This window comes from Narcine bancroftii, chromosome 1 (assembly GCF_036971445.1).
Source record: "Narcine bancroftii isolate sNarBan1 chromosome 1, sNarBan1.hap1, whole genome shotgun sequence".
NCBI lineage: Eukaryota > Metazoa > Chordata > Chondrichthyes > Torpediniformes > Narcinidae > Narcine > Narcine bancroftii.
The window spans coordinates 487,525,534-487,550,544 of NC_091469.1; the positions used below are offsets into that span (position 1 = coordinate 487,525,534).

Below are 25,011 nucleotides of genomic sequence, written 5' to 3' on the forward strand. Positions count from 1 at the left end.
TTTGGCCTCACCATTGTCTTATACAACTTTAACATAACATCCCAGCTCCTGTACTCAATACTTTGATTTATGAAGGCCAATATGCCAAAAGCTCCCTTTATAACCCTATCCACTTGTGATGCCACTTTCAGGGAATTATGTATTGTATTTCGAGATCCCTCTCTTCTGCTGTACTCCTCAGTGCCCTACCATTTACTGTCTGTGTCCTTGGGTTTGTCCTTCCAAAATGCAATACCTCACAATTATCTGCATTAAATTCTATCGGCCATTTTTCAGCCCATTCTTAGAGTTGGTCCAGATCCCTCTGCAAGCTTTGAAACTCTTCCTCGCTGCCCACAACGCCTCCAATCTTTGTGTCATCTGCAAACTTGCTGATCCAATTTACCACATTATCATCCAGATCATGGTTGGCGTAACAGTTAGTGCAATGCCTTTACAGCACCAATGATCGGGACCAGACCGGGATTCGAATCCCATGCTGTCTGTAAGGAGTTTGTATTGTTATGAGCCCAGAGGACCCCAAAACCCAGCAGCAATAGAAATTCACCAAGATGAATGGTTACTTAAACAAAAGTTGCTTTTAATTATCTTTAAACATGATCAAATTCTACTTATTACTATTAACTTAACTTAACCCCCCTCTAATTCTAAGCGCATGTGTGTGTAATGTGTGTATAAGTTCATAAAAGTTATTTGATTCACAGTCCAATCTCACTTCTCACTCCTCCAAATTCACTGGTTGCAGGCAATTGTTATACTGTGCACAGAATTTAATATTTATAAAGTTCACCAGGCTTTGGTGCTTGAAAGGTGCATGGATCAGGAAGGTTCTTGTTGGTTTTCAGAGAGAGATTTGTTGCTCGTTGGACACCCACAACTGATTCCTTTAGATCAGCCACTTCGGTGTCTTGCCGAAGAAACTTGCTCCATCAGGGTTTTCCAGATGATAACCTCTTTCTTTCAGGTCACCACAGAGTTCCTTTCTGTTTCACTTATTTCAAGTGAAGCATTAGGCAGCCAGTCCTCTCCTCTTATATGGATCACAAGGGCTTTGATCAGGCTGAACTAAGAACTCACAGCCTATCTTGAAAATGGGGTTTTTCCACAAGTTTGCCAGCTTGTCCTGTTCCAGTCCCAGCCGTTGCTGCTGAACTGTAGAACTGATCTCTCTCTCTCTCTCTCTCTCTCTCTCTCTCTCCCTCCCTCACACTCTCACTCAAAGAAAATCACATGACCCTCTTAGAACAGCCAATTGCTCTCAGACAGACTGTGGCTCCGGACCTAATCTTCCGAATTTGTTCATCTGTTGCTTTCCAAAACAATAATTCATTACTCCACAATTAACACCTACTTGTGAAGTCCTTATAGGCATTCTTCAAAGTTTTTGCAAAGGCACCCGGACGGAGCCTGAACTGTCTGGCTTGAGCAGAGCTCCAGCATTTTAAATGAGATCTGTTTTGAAGTGTTTGTATCTGTGTGTGTCCTAAACTAAAAAACCTGCCACAATTTATCTCCTTTAAAACATATCTATAAACAATATAAAATATAACATTATCTGTCACAGTATGTTCTCCCCGTGTCTGTATGGTTTTCTCTGGGGGCTCAGGTTTCCTCCCACCATTCAAAACATAATGGGGGTGTGAGTTAATGTGGTATAAAATGGGTGCTATGGATTCGTGGGCTGAAAAGGCCTATTACCGTGCCTGTCTAAATTTAAAAGAAATCATTCCTATAAATAACAAACTGTGGTCCCAGCACTGATCCCTGAGGTACTCCACCAGTTACAGGCGTCCAGTCTGGGAAGCAATTGTCCGCTACCACTCTCTGGCTTCTCCCGTATAGCCAATGCCGAATCCAATTTACTACCTCCAGTCTGGGAAGCAATCGTCTGCTACCACTCTCTGGCTTCTCCCGTATAGCCAATGTCGAATCCAATTTACTACCTTATTGTGAATAAAGTATTTTTTGGGGGTGAAAAAAGTAGCGTTAGCACACTTTTTGATTTGCACATGGCGCATTGTCACTCGCTGCTCCCCGAGGTAATGCCCTTCAGTTGTTTGAAGGCCTTCTCCATCATGTGACATCCTGTGATAAAAAAAATTTGTTTCCTTCCTTGCAGTGGGTTTGGGAAGCCCTGGCTACCATGACGATGTCCCTCCATCTTATTATGACAACGGGGAATTCAGTGCAGCAAACTTCGAAGATAAGAACATCCGCCGGGCATTTATTAGAAAGGTGAGGATCTCTTGTGAGGAACCTTTGTGATGATCTTGCAATCAGTTGTGTGGAATCTTCATTTACAAATTACCTTGTTTGCTGTTCTTTGATCATAACTCTTTTAAGACTAGCTGTTACACGTCATCTCCAGAAAATATTTATTAGTTTACTCATTGTTCCTCTTTTCTGTTCGCGTGAAAAAATATGGAATATTACCCAGGAATATCTTGTTCACTCCAGCCAGTGCTGTTCAGGTCTACTTTACATTTCCCCTCTTTCACCTTAAACCTGTGACTTCGGTTGTATATTTTCCCCATCCAGGAGAAAAGACTCGTGTCTATCTACCTTGTCTGTGGCCCTCTTAGTTTTGAAAAACTCGAAGGACAGTGTTCAACCTTCATCCCAGAAATAAATCTCTTATCCACTCTTTCTATTGCTTCCACTACCTTCCAGTTGTGTGGTGACCAGAACTATGCACAATACTCCCATGTGCAGTGCAACTAATGTTTTGTACAACAGCAACGTGATGGTCCTTGAAGTTACAGAGTTGCTGTTCCCAAAGGATTTTGCTGTGGACTCTTCAATCCTTTGCCAAATCTCAATCCGTAATAAAAAGTCAGATGATAGGAAGGGTCAAGCAGAGAAGATTTATGAAGATGTTGCCTGGACGAAGAAGTACAGGGATGGGTCAGTAAGTTTACAGGCAACACGAATGTTGGAGGTGTTGTGGATTATGTAGAAGGTTGTTGTAGGGCCCTCTTCCCAGTGAAGCTGTGAATTTTTGGTTTCTTCCATACTTGTTTCCTACCAACTACACAAAAAAAATTGACCAAAATATTTATATTGCGCGAGGTTTAAAAGAAGGCTTTTAATTAAATGCTCTGTAGCTGACCTAATCCATTGCTGTTACACTTACATAATATAAAAATGAAGTTTCTTTCAGTAGATATTTACATTCTGGGCAGTTTTATTCTTGTAAGTATATTATTGGCTAAACATGCAGGTTCTGTAGCACCCATGTTTACTGTGCTGAATCATGCATTTTTTTATCTGAACCTCCAAAGAGAGTTTAGCCTAACCAGGGTTGTTTTCTCTGGAGTGTTGGAGGCTAAGGGGAGACCACTGGGAAGTTGATAAAAGAGGGAGGCATGGATAGGGTGGATACTCAATCCTTTCCCAGGGTGGGGGTTTAAAGGAGATGCGTGGAGGGGGGGGGGGGGGTGTGTGTTTTATTTTTACACTGAGAGGACGACGCCCAGATTGGGTTGCCTATATGATGCTAGTTGAGAGGCTTCTAGATAGACACATGAATATGAAGGGGGTGGAGGGATACGGATCACGTTTTAGTTTAATTTGTCATCGTTTAGAGTGGCTGAAGGGCCTTTTCCTGTGCTGTTGTTCTATGTGCCATGGAGAGGGCGGTGCTTTGGAAGCTGTTCCCTCTTCCTCAACAAATCTCTGTCAATAAGGCCTTTATTATTTCCCTGGAATTTATGAGAGACCAAATGCACTTAGGTTGGTTGTGACAGATTTTCATGCTTTGATTTTCACAGAAATGATTTTTATTCTTTCTCATAGGTCTACATGGTTTTGACTGTACAACTGCTGGTCACATTCGCCTTTGTCTGCATATGTACGTTCGTTTCTGATGCCAAGAAATTTGTGAGGCGCACTCCTTGGCTGTACTACGCGTCGTACGGTGTGTTCTTTGTCTCACTTATTGCTCTCAGCTGTTGTGGAGAGTTCAGACGGAAGCACCCCTGGAATCTCATTGCTTTGGTACGTCATTGCATCGTGAACAGCTTCTTGCCTTGCCGTGATTTAATGCCAAAGTAAGCTAGAGCTGGATAGAGAGTTGAGATTGGGAGGGAAGATGACCAGTTCTCAGCTCATTTGGGATATTGGATCTCTTAAGGGTGCAACGCAGGTTGATAGGATAGTTAGGAAGGCATACGGTATGCTGGGATTCATTAGTCATGGAATTGAGTTCAGGAGTCGTAAGGTGATGTTGCAGCTTAGAAATTTCTGCTGAGACCGCACTTAAAATATTCTGTTCAGTTCTTGTCACCTCATTACAAGAAGGATGTGGAAAATCTGGAGAGGGTGCAGAGGAGATTTACCAGATTGTGGCCTGGATTGGAAAATATGTCTTATGATGCAAGGTTAGCAGAGCTGGGGGTTTTTCTCTTTGGAGCAAAGAAGGATGAGAGGTGGCTTAATAAAGGTCTACAAGATGATGAGGCATAGATAAGGTAGACAGCCAGCACATTTTTTCCCCAGGGCAGGAGTCGAAAACACCATCTGTATAAGGCGAGGGGAGGAAAGTTTAGGGGATGCGTCAAGGGTAAAAAAAATTTTACACCGATTTGTGGCTGGAACAATTGGGACATTTAAGAGATTCTTAGACAGGTACATGGATGAAAGAAAGATAGAAGTTGGGAGAGTTTCATTTTTTTTAAGGTATGCATAGGTTGGCACAACATTGTGAGCCGAAGGGCCTGTAATGTTCTATGTTCTAATTTGACCTTTTGACTAATCAAGGCACTGTAGGGACTTCTGTTATATTTTGACAAGTTGCAAAAAATTACCGCTTGGTTAAAGATGTTTTCACTCATTATACTTTCTATTTTTTTCCTGAATTTATAAATTTAGACACATAACATGGTACCATTTCAGCCCATGAGTCCGTGCTGCCCAATTACACCCGGTTGACCTACACCCAAGTATGTTTTTGAACGGTGGGAGGAAACCGAAGCCCCTGTGGGGAAACCCATGCAGACATGGAGAATGTACAAACTCCTTACAGACAGTACAGGATTCGAACCCTAGCCCGATAAAGGTGGTCTCAGCTTATTTATATATCAGAATTTAGATTTTTTTCTATATTACTTGCCATAGCAATAGGTGACTCTTCCTCAAGCTATGAAGAAGGGCTGAGGCCCGAAATGTCGGTAATATATCTACCTCCAATGGGAACTGCGAGTCCGGCTGAGTTCTTCCAGCATTTCTGTTTTTCTAATTAATTTTGAGCTCGACCAGCTATTCGCGACCTCTTTTCGGCTATGGCTGCCTGAGGTGTCTGCTCACGGTTTATGGGCCCCCTTCTATCCACTACATAAAACAAACATATTTGTTACGTGAAATTAAAAGAAAACAAGACTTATACTCTGAGCTTAACAACTGTGGCTTTATGATTCCAGAACACACAGACACATAGGAAATCATTCTGATTGAATATGTAAGAATAAAATAAAACATGAACATATACAGAACATTACAGCACAGTACAGGTCTTTCAGCCTTCAATGCTGTGCTGACCTATATATCCCTACCCCCCAAAAAAACTAAACCCTTCCTACCTCATAACCCTGTATTTTTCTTCCATCCATGTGCCTGTCTCTTAAATGCCCCCAATGTTTCAGCCTTCAGGCGTTCCAGGCACCCACAATATCTGTATTTTTTAAAAAAACTCACCCCTGCTGTCTTCCCTAAACTTCCCACTTTGTAGAGATGTTCCTGGTGTTTGCTACTTTATTATGCCTTTCAGAATCTTGTAGACCTCTATTAAGTCTTGTTGCGGGAAAAAAAAGTAATCTCAGACACAGAGGAAAATTTCTAAGGAAAACCTTTATTTGCAAGCATGATATCATGGAGAAGCTCGTCTCCGAAGAGCGGAGCTCTGACCCTCTGTCACATGAGAAAAAAACACACACATTTATATCCAAAATACAAGTGATAAGAAAACATTCCACTACAGAGAACAAAGGAGCTTTACAACATGCTTCGAAGGCCATTTGGCTTGTCGCGACTAGGGAAGCGGAGCAGAGCATCAAGTCTTCGAGAAAAAAACAAGCTGGTGTCACATCTGTCTCGAGGTGCAACATAATTTACTGAGTTAGCACGTAGGGGAGGATGAGCAGGGGGCAGGAAAACAAATTGACCATTAGTTTGGAGCAGACTGCTTATTGTTCCATGCAGAATTAGTAATTAAACAAGAAAATCTTTATTTTTTTTCTCCCATCCTTTGCTCCAGAGAGAAAAGTCCCAGCTCTGCTAATCTTGCCTCAAATCTCCTTGGCACCCTCACCGTAGCTTCCACAACTCTTCCTGTAATGAGGTGACTAGAAATTAACATAATATTCCAAGTGTGGTCTCACCAGAGATTTGTAGAGTTGCGACATGACCTCTCGACTCTTGAACTCATTTCCCCAAATAATGAAGCCCAGTATCCCGTCAACCATAACTTGTGTGGTGACCTTGAGGGATGTATGGATTTGGACTCCAAGGTCCCTCTGTTCATCCACACTCTTAAGTAACCAACCATTAACCCTGCACACGGCCTTCAAGTTTGACCTTCCAAAATGCATCACCTCATACTTATCCAGATTGAAATCCATCTGCCACTTTTCCGCCGAATTCTCCATCCTGTCTATATTCTGCTGTAACCTACGAAAGCCTTTGGCACTAGCTACAAATTACAAAATTACACATATTACAAAAAAAATTAAAGATTCTTAGATTACAATGGTTTGTACATAATGAGTCATTAGGGAACATTGAGCATTAACTCGAGGATGTAAAAACAATAAAAAGAACTTTGAAGGGACCACCCCCTTATAAGGATTTCAGTCCGTGCCGCCCCTTTAAACGTACTATTGCCCCGAGGGAATCTGTATGGCCCCCATTAAGAATGGCTGAACTAGATAACAGCGATCAGGACCGGACCGGACCTGGGTTTGAATCCTGCGCTGTCTGTAAGGAGTTTGTACATCTGCGTGCATTGTCTCTGGGTGCTCGGATCATGGTTCAAATCCCAGGTTGTCTCTAAGGACTTTGTACGTCCTCTCAGTGTCTGCGTGGGTTTTCTCTGGGGGGGGTGCTCTGGTTTCTTCCCACCCTTCAAAAAAAAGCATACCTGGGTGTTGGTTAATGGGGTGCAATTTGGGCAGTATGAACTCGAAGGGCCGAACTGGCCTGTTACAGTACTGTATGTCTAATTTAAAATATTTATAAAAGAACATTCCACAGCTCCCACTTTTAGTTGGTGTTTAAAAATGAAAAACTTGGGGAAAGTTCTTCGAATACATTTTTACACAGAGGATGGTGGGTGCATGGAGGAGGTGGTTGAGGGAAGTACTATTGCAATGTTTAAGAAACATTTGGACAGATACATGGATAGGATGGGTTCAGAGGGATATGGGCCAAACACAGGCAGGTGGGAGCAGTGTGGGTGGGACGCTTTGGTTGGCGTGGGCAAGTTGGGTTGAAGTTATGTGACACTGACTGACTCTCTACCTGACCAGTCTTGTGTTGGTGCAGGTTTTCACTCTTACGAGACAAAAAAAATCAGGTGTCCGAACGAACGAGATAGATCGGGGTGGGGGTGGGGAAGGGGGGAGGAGCACAAGCTGGCAGGTTATCGATGGACTCAAGTGGGAGGGGGAAGAAGCGAAAGGAGCTGAGAGATGATAGGGGAGGAGGCAGAGTGCTGAAAAAGCTGCTCTGTGATGGGAGGAAGGAAGGGAAGGGGCTGGGTCGTCAGAAGGCTGAGAAAGCAAGAGATTGATTATCAGTCTCTTGGAAAATTCAGGTTGATGTTGATGCTGCCTGGTTGGGGACTGCTGAGACAGAATAAATAAATGTTTGTTCAGCCATGATTGTCTTTGCTGGCTCACTTTGAAACTAGCTGTGTGCAGGATAGGGCAAAATATTTAACCCCTGCTGGGAATGAGAGCACTTCTGAATTGTTTGATCCGCCTCTCAGATTTCTGATTTATTGTTTGAGTTCATACGTGACATAAAATACAGGCCTGAGATTCTTTTTCCTGTGGGCCAGGTAAAATTACCACTAATTAATAGTACCAAAAAAAAGTGAACATGTAAACAAATAAAGAGATGTAAACATCCAGTGATCATTAGGAGAATCAGAGGTGGAGAAGATGAGGAAATTTAAATTCCTGAGAACCGCTATCTTGATGGACCTCTCCTGGACTCATCATACAAATGTTATCGTAAAGAAAGTACTTCAGTGCCTCTACTTCCTCGGGAGTTTGCAAAAGTTCAGTATGTGGTAAACCCTTGCAAACTTCTACAAATGTGTAGTGCAAAGTGTGCTGACTGTCTGCATCACAGTCTGGTATGGGGGCACCAATACCTCTGAATGGAAAGCCCTGAAAAAGCTGCTAAATATTCCTGATGGTAGGCAAAACTCCCTACCATTGGGAATATCTATGTGGAACACTGCTGTCAGAGAGCAGCAGAAATCATCAAGGATCCACACTACTCAGGACTCGCTCTATTCTCGCTGCTGCCATCAGGAAAGAGGTGCAGGTGCCCCAAGACATGCACCCCCAGGTTCAGGAACAGCTGCTCCCCCTCCTCCATCAGAATCCTCAACAACAAACTCAATCAGGGACTCATTTAAGAACTCTGACTTGTGCACTTTATTTAAAACTGAATATATATTTTTTTATTGCACAGTTAGTTTGTTTACTTTGTTAAGTGCAGTTTGCAGTTACCGCTAAGTTGCAATTCTGCCTGACCAGTAGGAAAAAGAATCTCGGGGTTCGATGTGATGTCATGTATGTACTCTCACGGTAAATTTCAACTCTGGTGCAGAGGCTAAATTTCCAAACTGATGATCAATTTTTTTTAAGAAACTATTATGGTGGAGAGAAAACGGTAGGTCGAACAGCAGAATATTTTTCTAAACACGAATGTACCAGCTGTTCCCAGTTCAACAAAGTTTGTCTATTTAGAATACCATTGTAAACTACAGGAGTGAAAATATGGACCCTTTCCGTTCACCATTTCTCAATTAATGACTATCTGAGCAGGTGAGCTGGATTGATGGTTTCTCATCAGTTTCTGCCATGAGATCTCGCCCGTTGTAAATGCATCAAGACTAAATTTGACACCAAAGCAGAAGATGCTGGTGTGAATAAGCAAGTTGGACAGCATCTGCTGAGAGGAGTCTAATATTTCAGATCAATGACCTCTCATCACGTAAATTTAATGCGGTATTAAAAATTTAATCCCATTATTCCTTTCTCCAATTTATAATTTCAAATCAAACCTTCAAGTGAATCATTATCATTCAGATTTGCTTAAAACGAGCTCTAGGACTGAAACAAGTTAGAGATGGGATGAGATTTTATTGTCATGTGCATGAGTACAACGTGCAAACGCACTGGAATTCCTGCTTAATGAGGCTGTACAGGTACATAAAACTTGCTAACAATAAATATAAATGATCATAAGAAGGAAAAAAAGATACAAAGGATTGGACGACGCAGTCAACATGTTGCTATTACAGTGCCAGCAACCTGGGTTCGAATCAGAGTTTGTACGTTCTCCCTGTGTCTGCATGGGTTTCCCCCAGGTACTTCAGTGTTCTCCAACCCTCTAAAACTACAGGATCATGGTATAATTGGGTGGCATGGGTTTAAAAGGCTAGAATTGTAAATAAAATTTAAAAATATATATTTACAGTTGCAGTTAACGCAAAACAAAAAGTGGTTTTTCAGTCCTGCAGGCAGGTTCTTGGTAGTCCTGGAGTAGTGACGTGCTTCAGGGAGGTGTTTGGAGGAAAATCTGTTCATGAACCTGGAGATGCCAGACTTGGGGCTGCTGTATCTTTTCCCTGAAGGCAGCCATGAGAGGAGAGCACGATTGGGGTGATGGGAATCTTTTATAATGTCGGGTGCCTCCTCAGACTGGTGATCCTACCAACCATTCTGGGCTGCCTCCTTGGCTTCCTGACTCCATTGAATTGAAAGGCATCTTGCTGATCCAGTTCGAGGACCGTACCTTCGCGGTGTATTGACTGTTGGCTTTCTCTCTGCAGTCTATCCTGACCCTGAGTATGTCTTATATGGTTGGAATGATTGCCAGTTTCTACGACACGGATTCTGTGGTGATGGCTGTTGGGATCACAGCAGCGGTTTGCTTTACCGTCGTCCTATTCTCTATGCAGGTGAGCTTCACAGATATGACCATGACATAGGAACAGAAATAAGCTAGTCAGCCCATCGAGTCTGCCCTGCCATTTAATTGGGGTAGCACAGTTAGCAGATCGGTTAGCACACTGGTTCCCAAATTTATTCAGCTGCCTCCTCCTTGGCCTCCAGACCACATCTCGAGTGGGGAGAGGGGTTAGTGGTGGTGCTGAGCGGGGTGGGGGGGTGAGCAGGATGGGAGGGTTAGTGGCGATCCTGAGCAGGGGGATGGTAGTGGCGGCGATGCTGAGCAGGGGCCTCATCATCGTTTATTTTACTCACTATGGCCTCCCCGAGTCTGGCCAGAAAATTACCGCACTGGCCTCTTCATTAGACTTTGCAGGAGATAGAATAATAACAAGACTGAAGGTTCGGAATGCCCACTTTTTCCTCGCCGCCCCCTGTCCTCCTTCTTTTCATGACCCCCTTGGATCTTGCCATCGCCTACAGGGGGCAGCAGCTCCCACTTGGGAATCACCAGGTTAGTTACAGAGCCGGCGATTGGGACCGAGGTTCGAATCCCGCACCGTTTGTAAGGAGCTTGTACGTTCTCCCCATGTCTATGTGGGTTTTCCCCAAGGGCTCCGCTTTCCTCCCACTGTTCAAAAGCTTATCTGGAGTTGTAAATTAAAAATTAATCAGGAGCTGATGCGTTTTCCCCACTCAACTTCACTGCTGGCCGTCTCCCCGTAACTTTTGATGCCCTGGCCGACCCCAGGTAATTAAATATTTATAAAACCGCCTTGAGGAAATTCTGCAGATTCCAATATGTCTCTTAATTTGTTTGTCATCTGTACCGAAATTCATCGTAAACTTTACTTTGCCTGCAATACGGACAAGTCAGCTCTTATAGTGCAATAATAAGTATTAGTCTAGGAAGTGGTGTTACCATGGGCCAACAGTACAGGGCATAGAGAAAGTCCGATAGCATGGTGGAGAGTACAGCTTTACAAACAACAGACCATAGTCAGCATCCTTTCCCAGCGTGAGAACCATCTAGGGTAGCGGTTAGTGCAATGCCTTTAAAGCGCAAGCGATCAGGACTGGACCTGGATTGAAATCCCGCAAAGTCTGCAGGGAGTTTGTATGTTCTTCCCACGTCCTTGTGGGTTTTCCCCGCGGGCTCCCGATTCCTCCCACCCTTCAAAAACGTTCCGGGGTGTAGGTTAATGGGGTGTAAATTGGGTGGCGCGGACTCATAAGCCTGAATTGGCCTGTTACTGTGCTGTATGTCTAAATTTTAAAAAAAATTCTAAGCATCTGATAACAGCAGGAAAGAAATTTGGGCATTCATGCTTTCAAGTCTTCATAACGTTTCCCTAATTTCTGAACAAAATTGTTACTTTAGCTGGCTGGCCTTTAGTTTTATAAAAATCTCACTCGAGTTTGAGGTTCAAACATGATTAGTACTTGTTCAATGTTGAAAGGACAACCCCAACCAAGGTAATTACTTGTAATTGCCCGTTGGAATTTAGAAGAATGAGGGGGGGATCTCATTGAAACATTTCAAACGTTGAAAGGTGTGGACAGAGTAGATGTTGAAAGGCTGTTTCCCTCGGTGGGAGAGTCTAGAACAAGAGGGCACAACTTCAGGATTGAAGGGCGTCCACTTAGAACAGAAATACAGAGGAATTTCTTCAACCAGAGGGTGGTGAACCGGTGGTTTGGAAGCCAGGTCATTGGGTGAATTTAATACAGAGATTCCTTGGTTCTTGATTAGCCAGGGCATTAGAGGCTATGGGAAGAAGGCCGGGAAGTGGGGCTGAGTGGGGAAATGGATCAGCTCATGATTAATGGAGGGGCAGACTCAATGGGGCTGAATAGCCTTTTTCTGCTCCCATGTCTTTAGTTCACGTTTGAATCTTTCCATTATGGCTCACCAGGCCAAGGGTTGGTGGGGGGGGGGGGGGTGCTGCAGAGAATCCTCCTTTCATTCCACTGAGACCAGTTGTTTCGTTGCCATTGCACCTGAGATGAATTTATTGGACAAAAACGATGGAAGCTGATCCCTTCATGTCCTGAACCTCATGATTGCCTTTACCCCTATTAAACTATTGGGCACACAACCTTTCCTTCTGAGGCCCAGCTGAATGAAATTTTAAAGTCGTGATGTTCTTTCTCCAGGATTTGCATTATTAAATATAAATGATAATGATTTAAGGAGTGTCCCATGGAACAGTTAAATGGGGAATACTTATCTTGGGGGGGGAGCACAGTTAACGTAACACTATTACAGTGTACCAGCCACCTGGGTTCGAATCCGGTTCTATCCACAAGGAGTTTGTATGTTCTCCCCGTGTCTGAGTGGGTTACTCCTGGGCCCTCTAGTTTTCTCCCACCCTATAGGGGTTGTAGATCAACTGGGGTAGTTAGGTGGCACGGGCTCGTGGGCCGGAAAGCCTCTAACCGTGCTGTATGTTTAAATTTAAAGAAAATTACTTTTAATTCATTTTTATCTCCGCTACTCAAATTGCGCTTTTTGCGTTATAAATGAGGGGTGCGACAGGCCAGGGTTTTTGGAAAGATGGACAACTGTTTGTGAAACTGCACTGGCTTGCTAACGGACAATTTCTTATTCCACAGACCAAGTATGACTTTACTTCCTGCATGGGTGTGATGCTGGTGTCTGTGGTTGTACTCTTCTTCTTTGGAATTTTGTGCATTTTTATCCAGAACCGGATTCTCCAGATAGTGTATGCATCCGTTGGCGCGCTGATCTTTACAGTGGTAAGTCTGCATGCATCCCTCAGAGAAAAGCTTCGTTTTATTTTCTGCCTCTTTTCTCATTGGTTTTTGATGCCAGATAAAATTCCTGTCACAAAGTTGTTGTTGCTGTAACGAACTGTGATTGCGAATTTACTGGATTGGTGGTGACAGATTCTAAGAGTCATTTTACACCTACCTCAAAGCTCTTGAGGAACGTGGAACAGCACAGCTCTGTCTGCTGCAACAGCAAGGAATCCAAAGGGGCCAGCCACTTCAATTCCACTTCCCAATGTGGCCAGCACAGTCAGCGTGGCAATTAGCAAAGCTCTATTACAGCTGCAGCGACGGTGGTTCGAATCCAGCGCTGTTTGTAAGGAGTTTGTACATTCTCCCCGTGTCTGCGTGGGTATTCCCCAGGTGCTCCAGTGTCTTCCCGTCCTTCAAAGGGTGCAGGTTTGTAAGTTAATTGGGTGGCAGGGGTTTAAATGGCCGGAATCAGCTTCTTCTGTGTAGTAAAAAAAATACTGCCACACTGACATGTTTGCCCATGGTCCGTGTCTGGCCAGGTTGAGGCCATGCATAAATTGGAGGAACAATACCTGGTATTCCGTCTCCAACCAGAAGGCATCAATATCTACTTTCCAATAGCCCCTTCCCCTTATCTCTCTGGCCCCTTCCACCTTTTTTCCTCTCTGTACCTACCTGTCCCTCCAGGTCTCTGTACATTTGCTCCAGTGTCTCAACATCTTCCGACCTCTTGTTTTCCACAGCGTGGGAGCAGTTATCCCATTTCCACTCACCTGGGTTTCCACTTTGCTCTCTGCTTTAAACGAACAGCAGGTCCTCACTTAACGTTGTTGATAATGTTCTTGGAAAGTGCTACTTTAAGTGAAAAGACATTAAATGAAACCAATTTTACCATAGGCTCCATGATAAAAACAAAAATTTATGTTCCTACGGATTATTTCTGCTCACAATAACATCACCATACTTCTAAATAATGAACCAAAACACCTCTAATATTAAACATTGATATAAATATGTGCTATACAGAAACAAAACAAAGGACTCTACATCACCTTTGTTGACCTCACCAAAGCCTTTGACACCGTGAGCAGGAAAGGGCTTTGGCAAATACTAGAGCGCATCGGATGTCCCCCAAAGTTCCTCAACATGATTATCCAACTGCACGAAAACCAACAAGGTCGGGTCAGATACAGCAATGAGCTCTCTGAACCCTTCTCCATTAACAATGGCGTGAAGCAAGGCTGTGTTCTCGCACCAACCCTCTTTTCAATCTTCTTCAGCATGATGCTGAACCAAGCCATGAAAGACCCCAACAATGAAGACGCTGTTTACATCCGGTACCGCACGGATGGCAGTCTCTTCAATCTGAGGCGCCTGCAAGCTCACACCAAGACACAAGAGAAACTTGTCCGTGAACTACTCTTTGCAGACGATGCCGCTTTAGTTGCCCATTCAGAGCCAGCTCTTCAGCGCTTGACGTCCTGCTTTGCGGAAACTGCCAAAATGTTTGGCCTGGAAGTCAGCCTGAAGAAAACTGAGGTCCTCCATCAGCCAGCTCCCCACCATGACTACCAGCCCCCCCCACATCTCCATCGGGCACACAAAACTCAAAACGGTCAACCAGTTTACCTATCTCGGCTGCACCATTTCATCAGATGCAAGGATCGACAATGAGATAGACAACAGACTCGCCAAGGCAAATAGCGCCTTTGGAAGACTACACAAAAGAGTCTGGAAAAACAACCAACTGAAAAACCTCACAAAGATAAGCGTATACAGAGCCGTTGTCATACCCACACTCCTGTTCGGCTCCGAATCATGAGTCCTCTACCGGCATCACCTACGGCTCCTAGAACGCTTCCACCAGCGTTGTCTCCGCTCCATCCTCAACATCCATTGGAGCGCTTTCATCCCTAACGTCGAAGTACTCGAGATGGCAGAGGTCGACAGCATCGAGTCCACGCTGCTGAAGATCCAGCTGCGCTGGGTGGGTCACGTCTCCAGAATGGAGGACCATCGCCATCCCAAGATCGTGTTATATGGCGAGCTCTCCACTGGCCACCGTGACAGAGGTGCACCAAAGAAAAGGTACAAGGACTGCCTAAAGAAATCTCTTGGTGCCTGCCACATTGACCACCGCCAGTGGGCTGATATCGCCTCTAACCGCATCTTGGCGCCTCACAGTTTGGCGGGCAGCAACCTCCTTTGAAGAAGACCGCAGAGCCCACCTCACTGACAAAAGGCAAAGGAGGAAAAACCCAACACCCAACCCCAACCAACCAATTTTCCCCTGCAGCCGCTGCAACCGTGTCTGCCTGTCCCGCATCGGACTTGTCAGCCACAAACGAGCCTGCAGCTGACGTGGACTTTTACCCCCTCCATAAATCTTCGTCCGCGAAGCCAAGCCAAAGACAAAGATACAGACATTTAAGGAAGATTAATGAAAAATAAAAATTGGGGTGGCAGGATTAGCGTAGCGTTGTTACAGCGCCCAGCAGCTGGGCTTCATATCCCGCACTGTCTGTAAGGAGTTTGTACCTTCTCCTCGAGTCTGCGTGGGTTTCCTCTGGGGTTGTGGTTTCCTCCCATCGTTCAAAGACATACCAGGGGTGTGGGTTAATTGGGTGTAATTGGGCAGCTCATGGGCCGAAAGGTCCTGTTACCGTGCTGACGTCTATTAAAATAATTATTATTTAATCAGTTTTGGAGAATTGGTGAGTGCCAGCACTCGTAGTGGTGGTGGTGGCTGGAATGGGGAGGGAGGTGACTGGGATGGTAGAGAAGCAGCTTGGGTCATCATCCAGCATAATGGTTAGCGCAACCCTGCTACAGCGACAGTGATTGAGACCAGGGTTCAAATCCCGTGCCGCTGTCTGAAAGGAGTTTGTATGTTCTTCCCATGTCTGTGTGTGCGTTTTCTCCCAGGGGCTCCAGGTTCCTCCCACCCTTCAAAACATACCTGGGGTTGGAAGTTAACTGGGTGTAATTGTGTGGCCCAGACCCGTGGGTCGGAGGGGCCAGTTACCATGCTGTATGTCTTTATTTAAAAAAACAAAGGTGAGGGTGGGAGCGTTGCAAGAAATCCTTGAAGGTCCTGGTGCTGCCAGTGTGTGGGAGAGAAGCACAGAAGCAGCTGTGTCGGGAGAGCGAGGAGGTGCGGGAAGAAGGGTCACCAGCCTCATGGACTCACGGTTCTGTGGTCTTTTGCACAGCGGTTCACTTCAAGCCCAATCAAAAGCAAAGTGTGGTGCAGTATTTAATTTTCTCATCAAAATTATGTCACTTAGGGGCTTTCTGTAATCTCTCCAATGCAGATGAAGGATTGCTGGAGGAACTCAGCAGGTCAGGCAGAATCCATGGGTAGAAATTTCGAGCCACAACTCTTCTTCAATGCTAGGATAGAATGGGTGAAATTACATCTATAAAGGGAGAAAGAGACTGGGGGAGGGGCCCAGAGATGATGGGGTGCAGGGCAAGAGGTGTGAGAGGTGGAGAAACTGGTGGAGAAACCATGAGGAAGGGGCTGGGGAAAGAACGGTCGGAGAGAAGGAAAATAAGAACAGGAGTAGGAAGAAATGGGAACAATGAAATCAGATGTGATAGAGATACATAACATTATGAGGGAGTAAATGCAAGCAGGCTTTTCCCACTATGGTTGGGTGAGACAAGAACTAGAGGGCATGGGTCATTGGAGAAAGGCGAGATATTTAGGGGAAACATTTGGAAGAACTTTGCACAGAGAGTGTTGAGACTGTGGAATGAACCACCAGCTGAAGTAAATATGGGATTGATTTTTGCCAGTTAAGAAAAAATTGTATCAGTACATGGATGGGAGGGGTATGGTCCAGATGCAGATCAATGGAACATAGAACTTTACAGCACAGAACAGGGCCTTCAGCCCATGATGTTGTGCTAACCTATATACTGTAAACCCACTCAAAAAACAACCTTCCCTACTTCACACACCCATAACCCTCTTTTTCTTACATCTATGTGCCTGTCTAAGAGTTTTAAGTGTCCCTATTGTACCAGCCTCCACCACCACTTCCACCCTCTATGTTTTTTTTAAAAAAAAACATCTTATCCCTGGCATCTCTTCTAAAGTTTCCTGCCCTCATCTTGTACAGAACCTGGACAGAATAATAGTTTAGCACAGACTAGATGGGCCAAAGGGCCTGTTTCTGTGCTGTAGAGTTCTGTGGTACCTGGTGGGGGTTGGAGCTTCTCCAGAATCAATGTTCATGCCGCCAGGTGCAAGGCTGTCCGGGAAGAACAGCTTTGACGGGCAAGGTGGCCAACTCCTGCTCCGATTTCTTAGGCTCGATCTAACTCTCGCTATTACTTTGCAGTTTTTGGCCATTGACACGCAGATGATTCTGGGGAACAAACAGCTGGTGATCAGCCCCGAGGAGTACATTTTTGCGGCGCTCAACCTTTATACCGACATCATCAATATCTTTATGTTCATCATGACCATTATCGGCCACAGCAGAGAGTGAGATCCCAACGGATGAGGAAGGAGGTGCTCCCAGTGTTATGGGAAATAAAATGATCCTGAAGCCATCTCTCCTTGTATTGTATAGGTTACAAATCTTCCTTTTGAACACTCCCCATGAATAAGCATGTTTGCACGGATGGGCAAATGTGAATCAAGAATTTCACTGTGGCCATCTGTCCTATTCAATCTCAGTTGCTCGACAGGTCAGGTTTATCCTGAGTCCGGTGAGTTTAAGGATTCTTTGTTCCAGATCAAAGATTGGTAATAGTTCACTTAAAAGTTTTTTTTGGAAGCTACATTGCAAAATACTATGGTAATATATTGAAATATTCTGGCATCCTGAGACCAAAACCTGACCGTAAACATGCTGAATTCTAGTTTAGGGTGTGTGTAATCCCAAGTGAACCTCAACCTGCACGTCTAGAGTTGGATAAATGAAAATTAACCTACTAAATGTGAAACCTGTAAAAAATTGTGAATGATTGACAGTTTAATTTAGTAAAAAGCAAACCACAGCTTTAATATGCTAATCTTTTCTGACATCTCTAAGTGGAGAAGTTTGCACGGCGGGTTTTTGCGAGACCAGGCGTAGTTTTGTACGAGCGTTTAAGGCAATCGGCAAGGTTTGTCGTAATTGAGTTTTAGTGTCTGTCAGCTTAGGAAATTTAATGCAGCTGCGATTGGCCGGTTCTGGTCCTTGAGTGAAGATGGTGTTAAAAGAATAGATTTTTCTCTTTTTTTCCAACTGAAAATAAGTTTATTTTTACTAATGAGAAGAGTGTTGCATTTGCTTTCAAGTTGGTGAAGGAAGGTACCCAGTAGCATGTTTCTGTTTGATTAAACAATGCCCTCTCTTTGGCTGACTGAACTAGAGACATGTTCTTGGAGTGCAAACTGTATTTTTGAGTTCTAAAGTAGTATTCCCAAGCATTGTTGCTCTTTACCTTTCCAATTGACTATGGTTGAATTGCATGAGCAGAGTTTTGTTCCTCTCAGATTTGTAGTTCGAAGTTAGTGCCATGCTTTATCCTCCCCATTCCCCATTGTTATTTAACAGGCTCATCAGATTAAAGGGAGCAGGCTTTTTGGTCCATGTGGCACTGGATTTAAATGTCGGGTCTCTAGAGTTTTATCAGATTACTTCAAATATCTTCTAGGTACACTGGAGGTGTTTCATTCGTGATTGAGTATTTATGATCGGATCCCCCCCCCCCCCCCCGACCCCAAATTCATTATTCAACAGTTAATCACGCATTAAGTACGGGTGGAAACAGAAGAGGGCCATGCACTGGACGACAGGTTTTAATGCACCTAGCTCCTTCAACGAAAATAATCACGTTGGACTAACTTCAGTGTAGAATTTTTTTTCTTGCATTTGTCGTAACTGCTTTCGTGTGAACAGTCACGCATCAGTAGATGACATAATCGAGCAATCCAGAGTTGCATGTATGTCGGTGGCCAGGTATCTTGTCAGAAAGCGATGGAACAAGGAATGTGATTTGTTTAAAATTGAATACAATTCAATGGTCCAAAGAAAATTGCATTTTAAGAAAATAGTTAAATTTGTTACTGTCAAATGAAAGTGAAAAGAATGTAATGTGCTTAAATTTCTAAAATATTTTTGACTGTGAACTTGTACGGCTATTGAAAAATGCATGAGTAAAACTAGTTTTAAATAATGGTGTTTGGAGAAGTCTGCTATTGTACTTGAATAAGCTGAGGTTTAGATATTGTTTTCAAGCAAGCATTCTTGATGTTATTTTTTTTCTGATGTACAGCATAATCCCTTTATATCTTGACACAAAATTGGCTGATCTCTGAGTTTGTTTTGTTTAAATATACTTTTAAAAAAAACACACTCACGATCATCTCTTCAAATGAAGTCACAGGACATTGGAAAGCAATTGCAAGGTTTTTAAATGGTCTTAATCTCGTAAAATAATCCGACTAATTCTTGGCTCACGAATAGCTTTGGGCTAATCTCAATTTCTAGTGAACTGGCTAGTATTTTAGGATCGCATGTTGGATATGGCTTGTTCTACAATTTTTTTAAAAATTGAGACTTTAAAATTGGAGTTCTTTGCAGTCAAGGTTTTTACTGTAAAAAGAAATGCTAGAAATACTCAACGGGCCAGGCAGTATCTGTGGAGAAAAAATTGGCATGGGTCCTTCATTCATTCACAAGCTGTGGATAGTAAGGCCTGTGTAATTTCCATCCATAACTGATCGTCAAACGGAACGACCTGTAGAGCCCTTGAAGAGTTCATTACTAGGGGTCTGAAGTCTGAGAAGGACAGATAAGAGTGGTAGGTTTGATCCTCTGAAGGAAGACTTTTAACCTGGGAGTTTCACATAGTTACTGATACTGTTATTTACATTCCAGGTGTATTCCGGGTCACTAATCCAAATCTACTAAACTCAGCTGGTCCCGCAGCATCCATGGGAGGTATAAAGATATATTCTCGACGTTTTGGGCCCAGAGGAGCTCAGGACTAAAACATAGATGATGTACCTTTACCTCCTATAGGCGTTGCAAGACCGGCTGTGTTCCTGCATCACAGCATCTGCAGATTATCACGTTTTACCACAACTTTGCCTTCACTAGAGGGGGTTGGCCTGAACTGTTATCTGACCTGCTGGGCATTCCAGCATTTCAGGATTGGAAATGTGAAGCGATCCGTTCTCTGACCTTATCCTTGATTTCCAGCATCTGTAGACACGAGGTCGAGATGGCCACTTTGAAACGGGTGCTGCCTGACCTCCTGGCTTTTTCACGACTTTTCCAAGTGTTACCCTATCAGCAGAAATGGCATAAACCCAAACCAAGTAATGATAAAGGAATCCAAATGGTGTTTTCATTTTTGTAAGGGGAATACAGTTTGAATTTGGGCTTGGTGTTTATAAATTTCAAATGATTGGTCCCTTGGTATTACTTCTGCTGGTACTGAATTGAACTTCAATGAAAAATGTTGTAACATAACCTAAAAAAAAATTGTTTAGAGTAAAATCCCATCAGTTTCTCTTGTGCCTTTCAAGAGAGCAATTGACAGGATTGGTACTTCAGCAGAGCCCACTCCATGAGCTGGAACCTGAACTCATTCCCCACAGATTCTGCTTATTCAGGGTGATTCGGTCGAGTACATGACAACTTAAACTCAATTATCTAAATTTTCTGATCCGCTCTTTGTGCAAGAACAGGGTGAGTGAAGTTATTTAATCCATCTCCGGCGTCAGCAACTGGGGTCCGAATCCAGCGCTGTCTGTAAGGTGTTGTGTACATTCTCCCCATGTCTGCGGGGCTTTCCTCCCACCCTCCAAAATTGTAGGTCACTTGGGTGTAATTGGGCAACACGGGCTTGTGGGATGGAAGGGCCTGTTAACCATGCTGTGTGTCTAATTTAAAATTAAAGGTTTGAGAATGTTTCCTTTTACCTACAATCCCGCAAGGTTGGAATTACTCAAATATTTCACTTTTTCTTAAAACAACGAGCAGAGATGGTCTGCTCGAGACAGGAGACACGAGTGACGGCAGAAGGTGGAATCTGGGGCAATAACAAATAATTTGCTGGAGGAACTTGATAATCCACTCAATCTGAATTTCAGCAAGCCCAGGTTTGGCCTTGCGGCCTATTCTGAGCCATGGGCCTAAAACATTAACCACGCTTCTTCTCTCTCCACTGATACATACAGCCTGACTTAGTATTTCTTGCAGTTTTTTTTATTTTGGATTTCCAGCTGCTGGGATTTATTCCCATTTGGTACTTGCAATTCTGTTCATCCTTGTCCTTTGCCAGTGAAGTTGTGCCTTTGCTTTTGTTATGGAATGCATGGTCAGCGTAGCGTAGCAGTTAGCATGGCGCTATTACACTGCCAGCGACCCGGATTCAAATCTGGCGCTGTCCGTAAGGAGTTTGTACGTTCTCCCTGTGAGTGCATGGGTTTGCACCCATGTTCCAGAGACATACAAGGGTTGTAGGTTAATTGGGTGTAAATGGGCGGCACGGGTTTAAATGGCCTGAATCGGCTTCTACCGTGCTGTAAATAATATTTTTTTAAAATGTAAATTTACCAGGAATGTACCGCAAATTGGAATATCTTGGAATATATATTTGTAGTCATTGATATAATTTTGTTTTACATGTAGCAAATTACCACATTTCCCTCTCACTTCAGTCTTCTTGTGTCCTAATGAACTGGAATAGGCATTCTTGTCTCTTTTGACAAAACATCTTTGGTGAAATGTTCAGTTTCCAATGGAGTTGTTTAAAATGGTTTTGGCAGCAATGGGCATTCGTACTTGGCTGCAGGCAGAGAAAATAATGAAACGGGTGCTGCAAAGAGTTGCCCAGAATGTTCAGGGTGAAGCAAATTGAGGTGGTTTGCGGGCGAGTTTCACAGTGCGAGCTTTTTGCATTGTGGTGCCGCTACCGAAATGGGGAAATGTTTCCCTGTGTCCCTTGAAATGGAGCAATTAAACCTAAGTTCAAAACTCATCTCAAAACCACAATGTGCAATACAGAAATTTGAGTAATTCTAAGTTACATCATCAGACTTCTGTCTTTCCAAAATGATGCAATATTTACCCGATGTGTTTGGCACTTGCAGCACCTCCCAGATGCACTATTCTTGTCTGCCTCTTAATTTACCTGATATTTTTGCATTTGTTTGTTGAATTAGATTGTACGTGTTAATTTGAGAATTTGTTCTTCTGCACTCTTGGTGCGTTGAAGGAATTATTTGTAGAATTATTGTCCCTTTTAATGATGAACATGATTTGATGTGACTTTAAAAGCAAGGCACAGAAACTCTTGCTGAAAATTTTGAGTTTGTTTATATTCCAGTTGTACAGTTTCCAACTAAAGAAGGCCCTAAATGTATAGTATTTATAAGCTTTGAGACTATTTATTGCATATCTTTTGTGCATGGTATTTAAATCTGTTTGCAGCATTGAGATTATTATAAAATCATTTCAATACAGTAAAACCCTTGTTATCCAGAATTCAAGCAACTGGCAAAAAAATCGCAGGAAATAAATAGGTAAAAAAATCCACAAGTTTAAAACTGGCTCGGCTCGCCATTAGTTCACCAATCGTGCAAAACGCATTCTCAAACAACTGGAAAATTCACTTATCTGGAATCTACCGATCCCCATAGGTGCTGGATACCAGGTGTTTTACTCTGTTTCACTAACTTTTTAAAAAAAAGGCTTTATTTCTGGAATAAATTGAAACTGATGATTTTTTTTTCTTAATCCTTGAATGTTGAGAAGGTGTGGCACCTTTATTTTCTCCACTCGCTACCCCTTCTGGATTAGTGGCCAGTAGAGTGAGATTCGGATGTATCCCATTTGATGTAAGATATGTACCAGAGGAAAAGTTTATTGTTCTTTCATGTTTTGACTTGGCTGAAGTATAGAGCAAGGCCACTCGAACTATCCGGTTTTCTGAACACCTCGATGTTTGTACACTGTTCCCGAAGTGAGATGCCCAGATGAAACGGAATATGCGGCCATCGGAGATCTGCAAATGAAGAGGTAAATGCACTTCGGAGACTTTCTGTATTACTATACTAACTTGTGTTCTGTTGCAGTGATTACATGAATAAACTTTTCATGCACTAAACTGTTTCATCTGTTGTAGGGTAATAAAGAATCCTTATCTCTAAGGTTGATACATAGAATATTACAGGCCTTTCGGCACACTGTTTTCTGTTGACCGACGTAAACCTACTCCACATTCTAACCCTTCCCTCCCTCACACCCCTCTTTTTCTTCCATCCATAAGCCAGTCAGAGCCTTTTGAATGTAGCTATTCAGTTTCCACCACCACTCCATGAAGTGCATTCCAGGCATCCTCCACTCTCTGAATTAAAAAAAAACGGTCTCTGACATCTCTCCTAAACTTTCCTCCACTCAGATATTTGTTATTGTCCTCGCAGTTTCAAGGAGCTGGTTGTCCACCCTATCTTGGGCCCTCATAATCTTATACACCTCTATTACTTCACCATTCTCAGAGAACATTAAAGTCTGCAGATGCTGTGATTGTAGTAAAAACACAAAAACTCAGCATGCCTCGCAGCGTCCATAGGAGGTAAATGGATATAACCAACGATTCAGGCCTGAGCCCTTTGTCAAGGTATGGTATAGTAGGACAGAAAGAAAAGTAAAAGGGAGTCACTAAATGTCTGTGGATTCGCTTCCAGCACTTCCGCAGTCTCAGTAGCTGCACGGACCCCTGTTTGATTCATCAGCGACCCGAGCTTCAGATCCAAACCTCCGACATGATCAGGAAGTCTTCAGCGCTCGAGGCCCTTCGGGAACTCTTCTTGCTCTCAGCGCCCTCTTGAATCCCCGTTCCAGTACAGGGTTCCCATGAGGCAGTCTCCAGCAGCCTGCAGTCTGTGCAGGACCCCTGACTGCAAGTGACCAACAGCCTGTGGGTACCCCAGCCACTTAGCACCTCACTGCTCCATTGCCGTGTAACACTGTAACACCCCACCCTGGACTCTGTGACTCACTGTAACACCCCACCCTGGACTCTGTGACTCACTGTAACTCCCCACCCCACACTCTGTGACTCACTGTAACACCCCACCCTACACCTGTGACTCACGTAACACCCCACCCTACACTTTTTATTGTTGTAATACTCGCTGACTGACCTGGATAGCATACAAAACAAAGGTATTCTCTGTGTCTCAGTACATGTTGACAGTGAACAATTAAATTCGGGCTTGATGCTATTTGAAAATGTTCGTGTTGTGAGGAGTTGTCAAACCTGAAACAGTTTTTAAAACTTTCAAGGGAGTTTTAAATGACGTAAATTCCAAAAATAATTTCTAGGTTGTATATTTTGTAACATTTAATAACACGGAGGTGAAGATGAAAGGTAAGATACCTTTGTAAGATACCTTCCAAGAAATTGGTAACTGGTTAACACTCCGATGGATACATTACAGAAAATGTATGTCTCGAGACGTAAACCACAATTCCTCCTCACTGACAACACAGGCACATCTCAAGGGTGTGTGTGTAACCCACTGCTCGAATTGTTCCACACCCATGACTGTGGCCAGGCACAATTCAAATGCCATCTACAAATATGCTGATGACCCCACAGTTGTTGGCAGAATCACAGAAAGCAATGTAAAAGTGTACAGGAGGGAGAACGATCAGCTCGTTGAGTGGTGTCACACCCAAAAGCTTGCACTCAACATCAATTTAAAAAAGAATTGATTGTGGACTTCAGGAAGGGGAAATCAGGGGTCAGTAGTGGAGAAGGTAAGAAACTTCAGATTCCTGGTGGTGGTGGGGGGGGGGGGGGGGGTCGACATCTCTCAAGACTTATCTTGGGGCCAACATGTCAATGCAAGCATGATGAAAGCACACCAGCGCCTGTGCTTTAGCAGTTTGAGTGGGTTCGGTACAACACCAAACAGCTCTGCAAATTTCTACAGGTGTACCGTGGAGAGCATTCTGACTAGTTGCATCACTGTCTGGTACGGAGGTGCCAATGCACAGGACAGGAAAAGGTTACAGAGAGTTATGAACTGGGCCAGCATGAACAT

At 43.6% G+C, this 25,011-nt stretch overlaps 1 protein-coding gene across 4 annotated transcripts in view; it reads left to right on the forward strand.

Annotated features, from left to right (window-relative positions):
• Positions 1-23,066, forward strand: part of LOC138751961 (protein lifeguard 1-like) — an 81,638-nt gene extending 58,572 nt beyond the window's left edge. For all 4 annotated transcript variants that reach the window (XM_069914989.1, XM_069914988.1, XM_069914990.1 and 1 more), the window contains 5 exons: positions 2,120-2,235; positions 3,796-3,996; positions 10,064-10,192; positions 12,798-12,941; positions 17,297-23,066. In XM_069914989.1, the coding sequence (XP_069771090.1) occupies positions 2,120-2,235; positions 3,796-3,996; positions 10,064-10,192; positions 12,798-12,941; positions 17,297-17,446 (740 nt within the window). In that variant the 3' untranslated portion in view covers positions 17,447-23,066. The remainder of the gene's footprint in view (positions 1-2,119; positions 2,236-3,795; positions 3,997-10,063; positions 10,193-12,797; positions 12,942-17,296) is intronic.
• The last annotated feature ends 1,945 nt before the right edge of the window (positions 23,067-25,011 follow it).